Source organism: Pseudorasbora parva, chromosome 1 (genome assembly GCF_024679245.1).
Source record: "Pseudorasbora parva isolate DD20220531a chromosome 1, ASM2467924v1, whole genome shotgun sequence".
In the NCBI taxonomy this organism is placed as follows: Eukaryota; Metazoa; Chordata; class Actinopteri; order Cypriniformes; family Gobionidae; genus Pseudorasbora; species Pseudorasbora parva.
Window position 1 is genome coordinate 59,027,961 of NC_090172.1, and position 19,397 is coordinate 59,047,357.

At 38.9% G+C, this 19,397-nt stretch overlaps 1 protein-coding gene across 1 annotated transcript in view; it reads right to left on the reverse strand.

Moving 5' to 3' along the window:
• The window catches only part of LOC137078963 (adipose secreted signaling protein), a 44,605-nt gene extending 33,066 nt beyond the window's left edge, over positions 1 to 11,539 (reverse strand). Inside the window, exons 1-2 of the mRNA XM_067446826.1 lie at positions 11,351 to 11,539; positions 4,754 to 4,852 (exon numbers count right to left, since the gene is read on the reverse strand). Of these exons, the coding sequence (XP_067302927.1) occupies positions 4,754 to 4,772 (19 nt within the window). The 5' untranslated portion in view covers positions 4,773 to 4,852; positions 11,351 to 11,539. The remainder of the gene's footprint in view (positions 1 to 4,753; positions 4,853 to 11,350) is intronic.
• Positions 11,540 to 19,397: the final 7,858 nt, after the last annotated feature.

The window sequence follows — 19,397 nt, forward strand, 5'->3', positions numbered from 1 at the left end:
TAAAAGATACATTTACCTGAGATGCAAAAAGAAGAAATTAAGTCAAACAGAACTAAATTAAGTGAGTTTATGCTTAAAACAAGAACAAATATCTGCCAATGAGTTCATGAAAATGTCGTTTGAGTTATCTGCCATGATCAAACCTTCAGCGATTAATTTCAATAAATGCAACACAGACCTCCACCTTATAGGTTGCGAAGGTAAAGGTGCATTCATTCTGCAAACAGTGAGATAATTCAATCGGGAAAACTGTAATGTTAACTATATTTATGATTAACTATATTGTGATATATTGTTATCGTGATATAAAATGACTCATATCGTGATATAAGATTTTGGTCATATTGCCCACCCCTCGTAATGGAGCAGCGGTCAAATCAATCAGCTGGACTGTACTTTCGGGTCCACTCGGGTTAGAAAATAAATGCCGTCGGGTTGAACTCGGGTGTAATTTTATCAGGGTTTTGGGTAAGAAGTGATTCGAGTCCAGTACAGATTTTTAGGACCCAAGAAGACCACACAATAAGAGCCCAAGAAATTAAACCATTTACACCCATGACTTTCAAGACCAAGACATAAGGTGTATTGGACAATCACATTTGTTCTTCATGTATAAACGATCTAAAGGCAACTCCGTTCTTTTGATTGAAGCGAGGCAGAGATGCTGCCGTCTGCCAGGGCCCACAGATCGACTCTATTAAACAAATGCTCAGCGGTGCTGTATAGAGGCGGCACATTTTATGAACCTCATCAAAAACTTCACACCGCAACCATGGCAACAACAGGGAATCTGGCCCTTGAGGAAAGGGACATTTCCAAAAAGCTGTTCTGGGGTCAGTTTTGGGCTTTAATACACAACAACAAAGCCTCGTGCCGGCTGGGATTGAAAGATGCTTTGTGAAAGTCGCACAGCTGCTCGAGCTGAAGAAACCGTAGATGTTCTGGAGCTGCTGCAACAATGCACAGCATGACAACAGACCCTCTGCCTCATCCAAAATGAAACTTTATCGCATTCGTAAACAAAAACAAAATGGAGGCCATCTTTGTGCCTCCAGGAAGGATTGATTACCGCAATAAATGGCAGAAAGACAGCAGACAGACATACATTATCTTTTGGGAGTTTTTTCCGATGGCGACTCTGAAAAGGCTTCTCAGACAGACGTGAAAACAGACACGAGCTCTTGCACATTTCCTGATAATAAGAAACAGCCCACATGTCTCGCAAATGCTGAGTCACCACCAACTGAGCAAGAATTCATTATTGTTCTTGCTTTATTAAAATCTCTCGAAAGCCTCATTCCTGAGAATGAAAAACCAGCAGGTTGTCAAAACCCATGATAAGCAGATTGACATTTTTGAAAAGCAGTTTAAAGTCAGTATGGTGGGATTGTTATGGGAAAAAAAAACATGTTCAACTTCCTAAATTTATTTCCTACAAAGCATTTTTTTTTTTAAAGTTGTACACTACGGTTCAAAAGTTTGAGGTCAGTGAGATTTTCATCAAGGCTGCATTATCGGATCAAAAATATTCTGAAATATTACAATTTAAGTTTTCTAATTCAATTTTTTTTTTTTATTCCTGTGATGCAAAGCTGAATTTCCAGCAGCCTAATTTCCTGATATTGTGCTCAAGAAACGGATCAAAATAAACATTTCAGGGCTCTGTGATGAATAGAAAGTTGAAATGAACAGAACTGATTTGAAATATATATAACATTTATAATGTTACATAAGATTTCTAAGTGTTATAAGTTTTACTTCTGATCAATTTACTTCATCCTTGCTGAATAAAACAGAAAAAGAATTGAAGCACCACTGATAATTAATGATAATTTATGTATTCAGCAGTGGAACAGTGTATAGCATTAGACAAATGAAAGAGGAAGCGAGTTTCTTAAAGGGTCATGAAACCCTAAACAAAAATTTTCTGAGATTTTAACAGAAGTACATCACTGAACATCATGGAAACCGATGTTACCATCTAATAGTTATAAATGTGGGAGAAAACTACACTGTAAACCCTAATAAGTTGAGAATACTCAAATGATTTGAGGAAAGTGATTCCCTCAGTTCAATTGAGTAATGGAGTCTCCTAAAACTTGAATATTTAAGTTTACTTAACTTGGTGCTCACATTCACTGTACTTAAATTGTTAAGTTCACCAAACTGGCTACACCAGTTCAGTACAGCATGCTGGTACAACCAATCAAAACTTCCCCATTGTTCCCAACATGCATTGCGGCATGAATAAATTATGCGTCTAAATTGTGACACATTTTCTTTGAACTCTTACTATTTGCTGTTACTTTTGCAGTTTTGTTCTGATGTTTTTGTAGCTTGTTTTATGTTCAGAGTTCATCTGTTTATCAGAATTTTTATATTATTGTAAAAAGATTTTTGTCCCCATTGTAGAGACTCATATGCAGATTAGTGATGTGTGTGTATGTCTAACTAATGCCGTAGATTTAAACATTTTGTGCACATAAAAAAAAAATAAAAAAAAAAAAAAAAAAAAAATTATATTATATATATATATATATATATATATATATATATATATATATATATATATATATATATATATATATATATATATATATATAAATAAATATATATATATATATATATATATATATATATATATATATATATATATATATATATATATATATATATATATATATATATATATATATATATACACACACACACAAAACTATTAATAACTGCTTTGACATCCAAAGCATTGGACTCTGCACAAGATCAGGGACTCTGCTTATACATGACGATGCTATTATCGTCATTTATGAATAAACAGCATCGCTTGATGATATTTTCTCTTGGCTTTTTGTTACTTCACATAGATGTCTCACAAACACAAAGCAGCCAGAGAAACACTAATATTACATTATCAAGGGTCAAGAGCCCAACTAAAGCCTAGTTCACACTGCCCGATTTTTGCCCCGATTTTGAGTCGCCGACAGGTTTTGTGAAATCGCCGACAAATGCCCGAGATCACAGGCAAATCGGTGCTCGTGCACGCGAGTGACAATCACGCAGTATGAATTATCAAAGACGCGATCAGAGAGAATCGCCGACGAGTCGCCGACGCCGGTGAGATATTTGGCATGCTAAATATCTGGACCTGTCGGCGATTGAAACTCCTGCTGTGTGAAATGCGTTCTGACTGAAAATTACATCGACAGCCAATGAGAGAGTGAGATACAGGGCCGCAGGAGGTTCAGGGAGGAGTTATAAAGCAGAATTTCAGTATTTTAATAGATATATTTACAATTCTATCAAAGAGAAACAAAGGCCAAACATTTGCACATCCAGCCACAGCAGCAGCACATTAAATAATTATTTATTTACCTCAAACTGTCTTTGCAGAACAAAATCCTGGCTCCCTCTGTCTCTCCAACAATTTCTTCCGCCATAATCTTTTTTCTTTTTCTCCACAAATCAGCGCACATACAATTTGAAGCAAACTTTGTGCAGTTTGTCATTTTTAATAACAATTCCAAGTCTCGCGCGAGAACTCCGGTCTGACGCACGTGTGATCTCGCGTTGTTTACTTGTCACATCGCACGTGTGTTTGGGAAACGTAGTTTGCACACCGGAGAGCGAGAGAGTTGTCGGCGATTATTCCTCTTGTTCAGTCATGCAGTGTGAACTCCTCTGTCGTCAAACCATCGTGCAGTGTGAACACAGCAGTGACTGAATGATACCCCAGATAGTCATGCAGTGTGAATAGAGCTGTGACCCGACGAGTTTGAAAATCGTGCAGTCTGAACTAGGCTTAAAGCAAATGCTTATCTCCAGCTTTGGTGACTTCCAACAAAACTATTATGTTCATTAAAACAGAAATAAAGTTAATCTGGTTATAAGTTAGTTCACGTATTATTGTTAGGTTTCGTAACTTACAAATTTTTACTTACCGAATTTAAGATTGCACACAATTAAAAAGTCTCCATCTTAATTTGAATCAACAACAAGCAACAGATGAGGCGAAAAGGACCGCCTTTTGGAAATGTCCTCCAATCAGTGAATTAGTTCTCTTGTTGCTAGACAGAACTCCTTGCATGGCCAATCACATCAAAGCAAGAGCAGAGTGAGCGATTTTAATAAAGTTTATGTATTTTGTTGGTTAATAAGTTATACTAACTTATATGTCTGAGTTTTTAGACTATATTTTGTCAAGTTCACTTGATTTGTTTAAGTAAAGACAACATTAGGGTTTACAGTGTAATTAATTTTAAGCCTTTTGCTCTATTTTCAACTTCCTGGTTTAAATTCGTCTTCACGTCAACGTCATATATTGTGACACTTTCTCGTACTATAGTACGGCGGTGACTCATCGCCGTCTCATAATTATTCATGAGACTGCGTGTCTTTATCCTATGAGAAGACGCGTTACTTAATTCATGACAACACGTGCTTAATTATTGATGACAGCATTAAATTGTGCATTGAATTATAGTTTTTCACAGGATATGTATTTATGTAACGATGAGTTTACAAATCCATGTGTATATTGTGTTGCGTGTAACTTTATGGTCATTTGCAGCGTGCATTTGTGGGAAGCTTTGATGCTTTTAATGAGAGCGAAAAATAAAACTGTCTGAATTTATATTTGATTTCTGGCCAATTTGACCTTTTAGATTCAAATCTACTGCAAAAATGAAAGAACTGACAATAAAGCAGACTTTTGACTCTTCATTGGTGAGGGTGGAAGAGAGAGAGAGAGACGTACCTTTCTTAGCAGTGGCCATTCTGGCATCAATCTGGACCAAACTCAGGATCAGCTTCTGTTACGGCTTCATCATAGATATCATCTGACCTCAAAACAACCCTGAGAGAGGCAGAATGACAACGACCAAAAGAAATCAATAAACAGAAGCTGATAGAAACACAGAAGTGATACAGGAAAAAAAGCAACTAAACAGGATGTGTATAGATGGATTTTAACTTCTTAATCCGCACCGGATCGTGGGCGGGGCGTCTGACGCAAGTGGGCGTGTCTCTACTTATAATTACTTTTGTTTTATACAAACTGTTCAATCAACTATCACAAACTATGCATCATTTGAAAGCTAAAACACTCAAGATTCATGTTCTGAACTCGTTTTTGCAATAAATACACCAGAGAGGAAAGGGTTAAATTAAATGCTAAAGCAGTGGCTATTTAAACATTAGCATAATGAACGCGGTACTCATCTTTCATCTCCTGACGTTCAGATCAGATCGGACGAATCCACGAAACAACAGCATACATGTCTGTGTAAGAGTCCACTCTTCAAAATGCATCCCACTTTTAATCCAAAACAACGAAAAAATAAGGGGAAAAAACTAAAAATCCTCCGTTGTTTGCATAAGCGTTTTGTGTTAAGAGTAATCAATCATGTCCATTTCCAATGAAATAGCGATTGTAAGCCTTATTTTGACAATCTCCCCTGTACTGTGGACTGTTCCGGTCTTGTTAAACCCTCCCAGGTCTCTCTCCTTCAATCAAAAGCTGACTAGGACACATAAATAGAAAGGGAGCGCGTCACTGGGTGATGCATCTGTCAGTCAAACTCGCCGGTTGTTTTAGTTGGATAAGCCATTCAATGCCTAGCCAATGCATAGCCAGCATAGATTTGATTGATGGATGTAGTAACGAATCAAAAGACAATATTTTGCGTAGTTTCTGTAAGAGACGTCGTAAGAAGCATTGGTGAATACCTCATGCTTACTTAGCTGTTACTTAGCGTCGTCTCCACAGTATTCATTCATCGTATCCAGCGCCTGCCAGTGTAAGCGCACACACTTAGACACAACGCACAGACTAAATAAGAGACTGTTTTTATCAACTAAATGATTTTTTTTACACTTGTAAATTCTGTAAATAGTTGTTTTAGTTATCAGGGACTGCAAATGCATTATAATTAGCAGTTTATTGCAGATTTATTTGAATAAAAACTACTCTTTACTATTACACAAATGTTCTAATATAATTGGACTTTATTGAAAGGACGCCCAGTCTTTTTTGACATAAAAGCTTACAGAAGCTACATTTTTGAGAGAATCGTCCTCAAATTTTAATCAAAGCATGATCAGACATTCAGTTTTATATTTAGGTTATTTTCAGGGCATAAAAATTAAAATCTAATATTTTTTTCCATAAGGGAATAATAAAAAAATAAAAACGTGAGTCACTTACATGCATATTTCCCCTTGTTTTAATCTGTCCCTATACTATTTGAGTTATTATGACTTTTGGGTAACATAATTTAAAGTGTCTAGTTTAAAATAAGACCACATTTATGGATATAGACCATAGGGTTTAAGAGCTGCAGACATTTTTATTTGGAGTATGTCATTTTTTTATTTATTTCTCAGCACAGGGCGAGGGTTAAGAGGTTAAACCAAGAGAGAGGGAGTATCATACTCTTTTAACAGTTAAGAGGCTTGCATTATTTTTGTTAAATCTGACACACACTGACCTCAGCCAGCTGCACGGACCATAAAGGACACACGAGAGCCAGATTAAAGCACCACAGAGCTGTTGTTTGGATTCTTTTGCCAGGTTCAGACTACACAATATCAGCCCGACACAATCTTTCATCTCCTATATGTCATCTCCAAATACCAACACTTGCAGTTTTTGCACTAGACCGCTTGTCTACTTGCATGACGTATTTAGCCCACGCGTTCAAGTAGGCGTGAGGACTACAAGTGTGTACAGAACTTTTGATTGCCTAATGGGAAACACTTGAAAAAAATGCATGTGTTTACAGTACTTTTTTTATTTTCAATACTTAAAATAAACCCCTAAATGTCTGTCCAGTAGTCCCTATGTAACAGAAGACAACATTTTAAAATGGTGGTGTTTCTAATTAAAGCTACAATGTGTAACTTTTTAAGTTTATTCTTAGCTAAAAACACTTAGTTCTTTCAGAAATATGTGCTCATTAATGTATATTTACTTATTTCAAGTGATAAAGTATTCTCGCAAGTTCATGATATGCCGTTGAAAACACAATTCGAATGGTTCAAATGCCGGTCGCCATGTTGCTCCTCCATCTTAAAAGTAACATTAGCCAAAGAGGGACATACCCGTAAATTCAAGCTTCGCCTTTCGCGTTTTAACACTCGATGGCACCATGTCGAATGTGAAGCCATGTTAATCTTGGACTGAATCGGCATTGAGAGGAACAGAAACTATTATTCACTGGATGGTCATATACCTTTACACCGCTAGATGGGGGAAAATATCACACAGTGGAGCTTTAAGTGATAAAAGCAGTTGCAAATACACATAGCCTCATCTTTCCACCAATATGCAACTCTTTATCATTTGGTAGTAAGACATATGAAATATTTAATTTATCTAACTTACAGTAGAAGGTTTTCATAGACGGGGTAAACCCAGCCTGATCTGCAGGAGATTTGAACTCAGTCTGGAAACCTGTTAGCCTAACAAGTCAGACCCACATCAAGATGTTTGGTCTGGAAACTCACCATTGACAGCTCAATCCGAGGGGCGGATAAACGGTTGCCTTTCAAACTCCCTCTGCACGCGATAGGATAGCGCTACAACCAACCAGAGCAACGTAAAGAAGAGCTAGTTGAAGCTAGTAAACATGTGAAGATTAAACATTCGCCGTATCCGGTCGGCAAAACTCGAACACATCTTCCCTTTTTAAGAATGACTTCAGTGCCGTTCTTTGTTCTTTTCTCAGAGAAAACCTTAACTCCAAGTCTTCCAGAGTCGCGGTCAAAGCTGATTCGAAAGACCGCCGTTCGCCAGTTCCTGTGTTTACTTGTAGCACGCAAACGCAAATCAGCCGTCATTATGTTAACCCCCGCCCACCGATTCTATACACGATGTGATTGGCCTGACCAGAGTTTGGCGTTTACAGCTCAGAAGGGTATTGAGAGTTCCTAGACGACACTCGCGGCAGATTAGATTTGCTGCCGCTAGGGTGCGTCAAGATTTCTAGGCTAGAAACCTGTACATTCATTTCTACTGCTTCTGTTACACTTTTGCAGGAACAAATCACAGACGGGCTTATCCAACTGGTGCGCTATTGGCGGTTTAACACGATGACGGTTAGAGAAGCGTTAGGTCGTTGCCCGTTGATCATGCCTCTTGTGCAGTAGAAAATACAGAGCAGACTCCCCTGACAAATGTTCAATCTTAAACTGAGCTTGGTCTAGTGATAGCCTGACAAAAGGTTTTCCTTGACTCGCAGAAACATCTTATTTATTAAATGTATTTAACAGGGACAGTGTGCGTTAATGAACAGACATGATTATACATGAATGTAAACACACCGGATTGAAGCCAAAGGCTAATTTCCATCCGTTGTCCCAGGGGCTGGGGTCAGAGGGCCACTGCATCATCAAACTGCATGCTTCACATTATTGCACACACCTCACATTACACACTACTCTCACATTGCACAATTCACAATATTACACAATCCACTTGTTACATTACACTCATAAGTCATTATTATGGTACAAATCGTAATTATTGCGTATTAAAGCTGTGTACGGAAGAGCTTCTGAGCTCCTATGCAACCCATTGTGGAAGACTGCAATTTTTTTTTAACATGCTAGTCTTTCTGTCACAACAATCGATTTTTGCGTCCCAACGCCCATTGCCAACAAAGATCGTGCCAGAATCGGGCTAAAATTGTGAAGTCTGAACCAGGCATTAGAGAAATTCATGTTTCATCTACATACTTTACCAATTTTAATCCTGTCTGAATCTGCCAAGTCTGTTTTTTCTCTCTGTAAAACTTGCGTTATGCTTGATTCCTTTCAACCTCCAGATGCTGTTTGAACAGTCAGCGTGTGTTAAGTTTCTGTCTTTGTCTTTCAATTACTCCACCCTTATTCCTCTGGGTGATGAATGTGCCTTTATCGGATCTCATCTAGAGAAAAGCATTGTGACTAGGATGAACGAATATGGAGAAACTTTCTAATTCAACAAGGAGCTGAAAAACTCGCTAGCCTAATGAGAGAGAGAGAGAGAGAGAGAGAGAGAGAGAGAGAGAGAGAGAGAGAGAGAGAGAGAGAGAGAGAGAGAGAGAGAGAGAGAGAGAGAGAGAGAGAGAGAGAGAAAACTCATCTAGTATTGTTCGCTTAAGTTTATCCACTTTACTGTCAAATCAAAGACGTACTGGAAAAACCAGGGTGTCAAGCCGTTTAATGCACATCAGAGAGAAGAAAGCTTGATGACGTAATTAAGTGGCAGAGAGCTCAGATCATCATAACCACAGCAGACATTCAGCAGCAGGACATAAAAGCTAACATTCTCATTTCAACAAAACACTCAATAGTAGAGAGAAACTGCTGAAGGTAGAGGGTAGTAGAAATCAATCTTTTTTTTTCTAAGGGAAGCAAGCATCACTATTTATTTTTTCTAATGTTGGTTAATGATCCCTAACTGTAATAATCAAATTGTGTGTATTACATTAAGCAATCAGACTTACATTTTTCACCTGGCAGAGAATGCAGCTGACAAAAATATCATGGAGACGTGATGGAGCTGGATAGGCTCTTTTAATTTTGGCCTGCAAGTAAGTAACCACCTAGCAACCACTCAGAATACCTTAGCAACACCATGATGACACCGTAGCAGTGGACAAACACCATCACAGTTTCTTATGACATGCAAAAATTGAGTTACTGCTTTTGGTCCACACCCTTAGTTAAAGTGTGTGCACCAAATGCAAAAACAATTTTTGTACTAAATGCAATAAACATTTTATGCACCAAATGCAATAACTAAGTTTGTGTGCACCAAATGCAATAAAAAAAATTATGCACAAAGTTGTGTGCAGCAATTACTAATTATTTGCATGAACCTATGCAATAACCATCTATGCACCACTATAATTATTTTTGTGCGCCAAATGTAATAAGCAGTTTATGCACAATAACTTTTTTTTGCAATGTGCACAAAATGCAATACATAATTTTTGTGCACCCAATGCAGCAACAACTATTGAATTTGGAAATACCTAGATGATACTTTTCAAAGGGTGTGGTTGCTAATTCCAAAGTCCTCAAACACACTGGCTATCCTATTATTTTTATGCACCAAATGCAATAAACATTTTTTTATGCACAAGATCCAATAGCTTAGTTTTATTTCATGCAGTAAATGCAATAACTACTTATTTTCATGCACCAATGCAATAACCATCTATACAGCACATACTATAAATATTTTTGTGCTCCAAATGTAATAAGCATTTTTATACACTAAGTGCATTAACTTTTTTTGCAATGTGCACAAAATGCAATACAATATTTTGTGCAACAATTACTGCATTTGGAAAAACTAAATTATACTTTTAAAGGGTGTGGTTGCTAATTCCAAAGTCCCCACATACACCTGCTATCCTTTTCTCATGCAGTCTTTTTACTTTAATACCACACATTATAATAGATCTAGTTTTAGATGTGAGGACTTCGAAAGAGCACGACAGTTGGGAAAAATATCATGTTAAAACTACGGATGCACGCAGCTGTGGTTGGGTGTGCCCCTTAATAAATTATTCTTTCTCCTTTGCTCACAAATGACTTAATACATTTAGAATGAGAGGTGCAGAAATAATAAAAAAATTGCACATGCAATCTAATATCAAACCACACAGATTTCCCTCCATCTCCACATCACACACTTTGGCTGGAGTGTCAACACAAGTGCTGCAACAGATATAACAGTTACAGTCTGTATAGCATGGCACAGGGAGGGGGAACTGGGTCAATGGCTCATATGGATTGCTTTAGCAAGGACATTCATATGCTCATGTCATAACCCTTTTAGAGTCAAAACATATGCAGCATGCATCTTAATCCTCCTGAAAGCCATCTGGAAAAAACACTGAAACCCCAGGAGAATCTGCGGTGGCTTGCTGTCATGCATTCTTCGCTAATTGTACACTGTGGTTTTCCTGAGGCAAAACACTTGCAGAAGCATGAGTCCCAGCCTGAATTTATAGGTTGTAAATGTCTAATGCAAATACTGTCTTTCAAATGCATCGAGCTCCTTCAGTCATTCAGTCTGTTGCATTACAAAAGAGCTAGAGGAAGAGCTTTCAGATCCCGCCTGGTGTTGAGAAAGCAATGCCTGCAGACTGTTCAATGGGATTTTGGACTGTGTAGATCTCCACAGACTATCAAATTTAATGAAAAGCCGACTTCTAACGCGTTTAAAGCTGAGCTGGTGGAAAGAGACCGACCGACTGACACGATGCAAGGATCTTCTTCTCGAGTCCTCTTCTAATAGTCGTGCACAAACTTATGCAACATCGATCATTTTTAAAAGCAAATGGTTCGAAATACTCACCTATTCTCACTGATAATTGGCTTCTACCTGGTAGATTACAGTCTGTAGTCTCGCGTTGAACCTCACAGGATGCTACAGAAATGAACCAGAACCGTGAACACGCGAGAGATCCGAACCTCCTCCAGTCAGAACCGCTGGTCTGCGAGCGACTGCTCCACTTCACACACACTTAATAGTGTAAATAGGCACAACTTCCGCGTTAATCACGTGGTTTCTGCTGCTGCACTACAACTGTTGCTGCCTCCCATATAGTCTAAAAGTACTATTTTGTGAAGAAAAAGTGCATACTTTTGAGTGTGTGGCACAGGGGTGTCCAATCCTGCTCCTGGAGGGCCACTGTCCTGCAGAGTTTAGCTCCAACCCCAATGAAACACAGCTCAACCAGCTAATCAAGGTTTAACTTGGGCATACTAGAAACTTCCAGCAGGTGCGTTGAGGCAAACTGGAGCTAAACTCTGCAGGACAGCGACCCTCCAGGACCGAGTCAGTGTTGCCAGATTGGAAATGTCCAAGTATCATACAAGAAGCTCAAAATTATTTGGAAGAAAATAAACGTACACGAGTCAAATGAAGGCTACAGAATACAGCTATTCATCTAGAGTAGACTAACAACTTTTTCTTCTCGCTCTCTGCCTTCGTTTTTGCCTTTTTACCTTCCTTTTCAGCACTTATTTTCTATACTTTCAACCTCAGCTTGGACACAACTGACCTAGCGCCAGTGTTACCAGCAATTTTGTTGCTAGATTTAACAACTTTTTAGACTACCCGCAACATTTTTTCTTTCTTCAAAAAGCATCTAGCAACAAATTTAACTTCTTTTTTTTTACAATTTATTTGGCAACTTTTTGAAAGTGACTCTAATCCAAACAACACACAAGCTAGCGCAATACACTGTTGTTTATTCATAATTTATTAAAATCGCTGTGAAAACCGGAACAAACAAAACAGAAAGAGCACAGAGGCGGGGCTACGGTTGGCAGCAGCAAAAATTGTTGCAGTTGCAGTAGCACACATTTCTCATTTTTAATACATGGGCCTATATATATTTCAAGTAATACATATTACATAATGTATTGCGATTATGTAATTACGTCATAGCGCAATGACGCCACAACGTCTTTTAGCAACTTTTAGCAACAAATCGATCTGCCTTTAGCAACTTCCCCTGAAAATGATTTGGCAGCAGTGGCTATAGCGCAGAAACGTTAACTTGTGCTCGTGAGAGTTATTCTCTCTACGATGATTGGCCGAAAAGACAAACGCGAGATGAGGTGAAGATTTGCGTACGATCTCCTCACAATAATAACGGATCCACAGCTAGGCCAATGAGTACAAAAGCCCTATGATTACTATACAACTATAATTTGAAGTGTCACAAAATTCTGAAATGATTGTACATTATGGGAGTATTGATCATACAGAGGTCAAAATTATTGTATAAATACGATAATTATTTTATGTCTGGCAACACTGGACCGAGTTTGGACACCCCTGGCAGGCTGGCACTGTAGCAGAATAGTACAGGCGCATTTTTAGACAAACAACAATTACGGACAGCTCTGTCTCTTAGTTGCATGCATACTGTCACATACTGTATAATATTGTGAATAACACTGAATAGTTATCTTTTCGTCAGGTTACTGATTATTAATTCACTCAAACCCCTTTATAAACCTCTCAACTATCGGACTCGCATCCGCCATATTTGTAGTTTTAACACTTTTTTATAGTGCACGGATTGTAACCTGAAAAAGTGGATAATTTATCTTTGAAATACTCATTTCATCATATTACGCAATTCTGACTTTTTTCTCAGAATCATGATCACTTAATTCATTTATACAGTGGTTCAGGCTGCAGGGTTGTCGAACGACTAAAGAAACATTATAAGCAAGATGGTAGAAAACTGTACATTTCTTGTCTATAACCACCCACTGCTAATTATACCAACGACGGAAAAAAGCGCAGTTACAATAGCAAAATATGTGGGAGAGCGTTGCTTTAAAGGGGGGGTGAAATGCTGTTTCATGCATACTGAGCTTTTTACACTGTTAAAGACTTGGATTCCCATCCTAAACATAGACAAAGTTTCAAAAACTAATGTTGGACGTTTGATGGAGTATTTCTGTGTTAAAAATACTCCTTCCGGTTTCTCACAAGTTTCGGAGAGTTTTTTTCGAGTATGGCTCGACTTGACGTTAATAGATCGGAAGGTCCTTGTATGGGCCGTTCGGGCTCTTCTCCCGGTAGGGTGCGCGTGCGTGACTAGAGCGAAAGAGGAAATGCACGCCGTAAACACTCGCTCAGGTGCAGATCCAGTCGATCCAGGCGCCGCGCTCCACTTTATTCCTATGGGTGACGTCGAGCGACTTCAACGCTTCAGCACAGCATTCCGGGAAGGCAGCGCTGCATTTGACCCGATTTGAACGCAGAAATGACGGGAAGCTTCACAACATCGCTTCAGTCGCGTCGCAAAGTGGATCTCCACCGTTCACTGCTGTCAGGACTTCACCAAATCATACCAAAGAAGTGTGTTTTTGACGGAGCGGTCCCAGCGATAAAGGTTTGGTCCTGCTTTGGAAGCAGCCGGTGAGTAAAACTGCTTCAAATGTCTGTGCTGTTGGCTATCGTCGCGTGAGTAAACATCAGTAAACGACACTATCGCGTGCTTCGTCATTCAAATGCGCTAACGGTTACTCCATTGTTGTTCTATGTATAACGTTACACTAGTCTGACGTGCAAAACCATTTTGCTTGCTACTGCTAAGTTTTAGTCGCATAAAATAGTCCATAAACCGAATCATGTCCTCATAAACTGCGAGTAAACACACACAAACGTTGACAGGCCACTAAATACAGTCCATACCACAGAGACGGACGTCCTGCTGTTGCTGTTTCTCCTGTTCAATTTATTTCAGCCTCCCAATGATTCTGGATCATATCTGTATTAGCTGAGATAGCGATGGGTTTCTCCACGCTTGAGGACGTCACCGCTTTGTTCGCAATCGTCATTCTTTAGCTCCGCCCACTCGATACGCCTCCAGGCGCTCTTTTTTTTCCGGAAAGACTCGGTACAGCCCATATTTCTTTTATAAATATAATAAAACTAAAGACTTTTCGGAGATATGAAGGATGCAATACTACTCTATAGGTTCTCAAGATTGACATGAGATTGACTGAAACTGAGTGTTTCAACCCCCCCCCCTCCCCTTTAATGTGACTATATTGTGTTGCAATAGGTAACACTTCAAAGTCAATATCAAATCAAAACTAGTTAGCAAATCATTTATAATTGAAGGAATTCAATGACAAAATCTGGTTATGGTTACACTTAAAATAGTTAAACAATAGATGGTAAAAACTTATACCATTAAAGGGGGGGTGAAACACTCAGTTTCAGTCAGTGTCATGTCAATCTTGAGTACCTATAGAGTAGCATTGCATCCTGCATATCTCCGAAAAGTCTTTATTTTTTTAATAATTATATAAGAAAGATGCGCTGTTCCGAGTCTTTCCGAAAAAAGCCGAGCGGGTGGGGGCGTGTCGTGTGAGCGGAGCTAAATAATGACGTGTGCGCGCTGCTGCTATTGTGTTGAGTCGAGTGCGTCGTAAAGCTGTGTCATCCCTAACAGCGGGAAAAAAACTTTATTCAAAATAAAAATATGGCTTTTAATCAGATACAGCCATACATCTATGATCCGGAATCAGACCCAGAGGCTGCAGTTGAACAGGAGCAGCAGCAAAAACGACTAGAGCAGGACGTCTCTATGTGGTACAAGTTATACACTAACTATATAATATGCTTAGCGACTTGTGTTATTTACATATTTATACTTGAATTATATCGTCATATTTTTGTCTTTGAAGGTGTACATGTGAGAAGTGCAGTTGTGCACGTGTGTGTGTGTGTTTACGCGTGGTTCGTGTAGACAGTAAGCAGACTGGTTTTGCACGGCAGGTTAAGTTAGTGTTTACATAGAAAGACACGGAATAGTAGCGCATTTGAATGAAGAAGCGTGCTTATTTAGTTCAACATATTTCCCCACTCTTTGTGTATTGTTGTTTGGAGTGCTTTTACAATACACAAACATAAAGTTACACATATAGTGGCCAGCTAAACAAATGTACACGCACTACACATCGCATGCTCCATTGATCAATTAACTATACGTGATCATGTTTGGGCTACTTGATGAGCATAGGCAAAAACACAGACATTTGAATCAGTCTTACTCACAGCCTGCGGTTCTAACGTTGGGACCTTTATCGTTGGGACTGCTCCATCCTTCAGCATTAGGCGATCAGAAAATCCGGCGTCAAGCTGGGCCTTGTTTATGAAACAGTCGGCACCGAAATGCAGCGAACAGATATAAACATTCGCGCAACTCAGTTGCTGATCCGGAAAAGCAAATTCCATCCACTGTTGCCTTAACGCGGGGTTTTTGGGGAATCTGTGCAGGACTGTCTTGGTCTGGCAACCAAAAACGCACTTTTTGATGTCATTGTAATTGTGCACATCACCTGTGCAGCGCAGCCTACAAGCCAGCGCTTTGATGGGGGTAGCCTGTTACTTTCGCTCTCTCCCTCTCTCTCTCACGCGCTTCCGGTAGAATTGTCCGTAAGGCCCATACAAGGAAATTCCGCCCCCATTAACGTCAAAGGGGACGCATGATCGCAAAAAACTTGCCGAAACTTATGACTAACCGGAAGTAGTATTTTTGACAAAGAAATACTCCCATCAAACGCCCACCTTAACTTTTGAAACTTTGTCTATGTTTAGTATGGGATTCCAAGTCTTTAACAGTGTAAAAAGATCAGTACACTGTAAAACATGATAGCCATGTTAAGTTATATGAACTTACTTTTAGTCTTTAACTCTAATTGTCATGATAAGTTTTGGAAATTTAACTCAAGTGTATAAGTTTTCAATAATTAAACTTACAGTAATACATTATGTTGACTCCTTGCGAGTTTTGTCTGGTTTGTCAGTGTTCATTTAACTCGTGTCTGTAAGTTAAACATTGGGGGAGGGGTGATACAGAGCAAAGACCGCGAAACACTGAGCAGTAATCGCCATTCGAGTTAGCCCAGCTGCCAGCTGGGGTTTTTACATGAATTCGTGTTGAGAAACAGAAAAATATACTTGGAAGGTGAGTTATTATCATTATCTGTAATTATAAATTGATAATGTTGCGATTTAATTCGTGTAAGTAGCACATTGATCGTGCTCCGCGAATTTAACACCACCTGGGTTTCCCTCACCAGTTCACTGCCAGATGCTAAAATAAATTGAATATATCGCTTTGTTTCACAGCTTATACGTAGTATTTTATTGTTTGGTGGTTATTATAAATGTATATAACGTTGCTGGAGCGAAAAGGCGCTGTTTTCCTTTGAACAAAGTCTAAAGCACACGGTGATGATCTGCAGGGTGTTTGATAATTGTACGTTATTGTAGGACTTAAAAGGATTAACAATCCGAAAATACGGGTTTATTTCTCATCTTTCACTCGCTTAATTTGTTTTAGTTTCGCCGCGTTATTCATTCTCTTGCTCTTCCACAGCCAGTCTGGGTTAAAGGGGGTCGCACACCGGACCGAAGATCAGCCCCGTGTCTCAGACCGGACGCACATTAACGTTATATAGGCTACGTGCGAGCTCAATTTTGAATCGACTTCTATCAGGAGAGCTGCACGATGGGTGTATCTTGTAGCACAGGGTGAAATCAGTAACGTTATGTACATTGACGATATGAGGAAAATATAATATACATTTAATATAAAACTGAAATGGAGCTCTGTGGTGCGGCAGGATTTTGAACAACTTGCTGAGTCGCCGCGGACAGGCGCCGAATGCCCGCCGGTGTGAAAACTCATTGAAAATTCGGCATAGCTGACTCGCCAACGTATTTACGGTCAAGTGCTTTGTTGTGAAAAATTTCACAAATCAAGATTACACTGGTTTCAGTCTTCTAAGTGACCAACTTTTGGAGATATAACGTTACGCAATATAAAATGAATAGTCATTGTGGGGAAAAAAAGCAGTTTCGGACCGGAGGACCGCATCACTAGAATTCACAAATCATGAACTATGACAACAACTATTATTTTGCATGTCTACGACTGCGCACGGGGGATTTATGGCCAAACTAAATCTGAATATCGAACCGCAAGCTATCTTTACTGCGGTTTGAAAACAATGTTTTTGAATTTTAAAGACGTGGCGCGGCCGACCCCCTTTAGTCTGGCGCGCACTGCAAAAACGTCAGTCGATTGTAGACTGTCTGCTGCTTATTATTGTCCTTTATCATAGTGACATTTTTTCGAATCAAGTATTATTGGACCTTTTCTATCATTTTATTATTATGGAAGCCCATTTCCACTAAATAAAAAATAAATAAAAAGGGTAATTGCGACATTATCTCAGAATTCTGACGTTATTTTTCTCACAATTGCGAGTTATAAAGTCACAATTCTGGGATATAAACTCGCAATTGCTGTGATATAAAGTCAGAATTCTGACAGAGAAAAAAGTCAGAATTGTGAGATAAAAAGTCGTAATTACTCTTTTTATTTTTTTTAATTTAGTGGCGGAAACGGGCTTCCATATTTTATAGACCAAATCTATTACATGTCTTTTAAATTAGGATTGAAACTGTGCTTTTTGTTTTAGGTTCATGGTGAAACCCTAGATGTCATTATGAAGGGAGTGCATGTTGGACTTCTTATTGGAGATGAAGGTGTCCTGCATGATGCTTTTCCTTCTGATGTATTTAATGTGGCTGTGGGGGTAGAGGAGAAGATTGTTCTTCATGACCTCAAAGATGTAAAAAGGATAAAGATGTCGTTCCACACACGTAAGACCTCCGCTCACCTTCGGAACACAGTTTAAGATATTTTATATTTAGTTTGTGAGCTTTCTGTCTCTTCATTGAAAACGTATGCACAGTATACTGTCCCTTTCCAGAAGGGCCAGAAAGGTAATAAAAACATCATCAAAGTAGTTCATATGTGACATCAGTGGGTTAGTTAGAGTCTCCTGAAGCATCGAAAATACATTTTGGTCCCAAAGTAACAAAACCTTTGACTTTAATCAGCATTGTCTCCCGTGTTTGTTTTCAATCCGTGTTCGCGACTGCGCAGTGACGCTGCTGATGTGTTATCTGGTGCGCAAGCTTCGTTTGTAGTCTGAGGGAGACTGGAGTCGCAAACGCGGATTGAAAACAAACGCGGAAGAGAAGACAATGCTGAATAAAAACGTAGTTTTTGTTATTTTGGGACCAAAATGTATTTTTGATGCTTCAAGAGATTCTAACTAACTCACAGATGTCTCATATGGACTACTTTGATAATGTTTTAATTAGTTTCTGGACATGGACAGTATACTGTGCATACGTTTTCAATGGAGAACAAAGGTCTTAACGGTGTGGAACGACATTAGGGTGAGTCATTAAAGGACTACTCCGGTGAGAAATGAACCTAGGGGTAATTAACAGATGGTTACAGAGTAGATCGTTCTCTGGGATGCGTTTTCATGGAAATCGAATGTAAAGAGTTTTATCTTTAAAAACAGATTAGCTTATAACACTAGTCTATGGGGCACAGAGTAGTGAAATTAAATCGCTAGTTAATACCACTAACAAGGCTCAAAATAGCCTCACACTAACACAGTGGCATAATGAGGATCCCTACATGCAAACCGAAGCATTGAGAACTTTGTAAGAGTACAAACAGTTTAATAAGAAGACACTTTATAAACACAGTGCATTACGCGTTCACGGACAGGCGCCATCTTGGAAAACAGTCTCGACTCATCGAGCGACGAGAGCTCTGCTAAGTGATGAACTGTGATTTAGGAATCTCATATGGTCCGTTGTTTCCGGAAGAAAACACTGAACACAACAGAGAAAATAAATAAATAAAAATAAAAATGTCCATGTTATTACATTTCACAAACTTAATTCCTATCGACCAGCTCACTTAGAACAGCGCTCGTAGATCGATTCATCGAGACTGTTTTCCAAGATGGTGCCTGTCCGTGAACGCGTT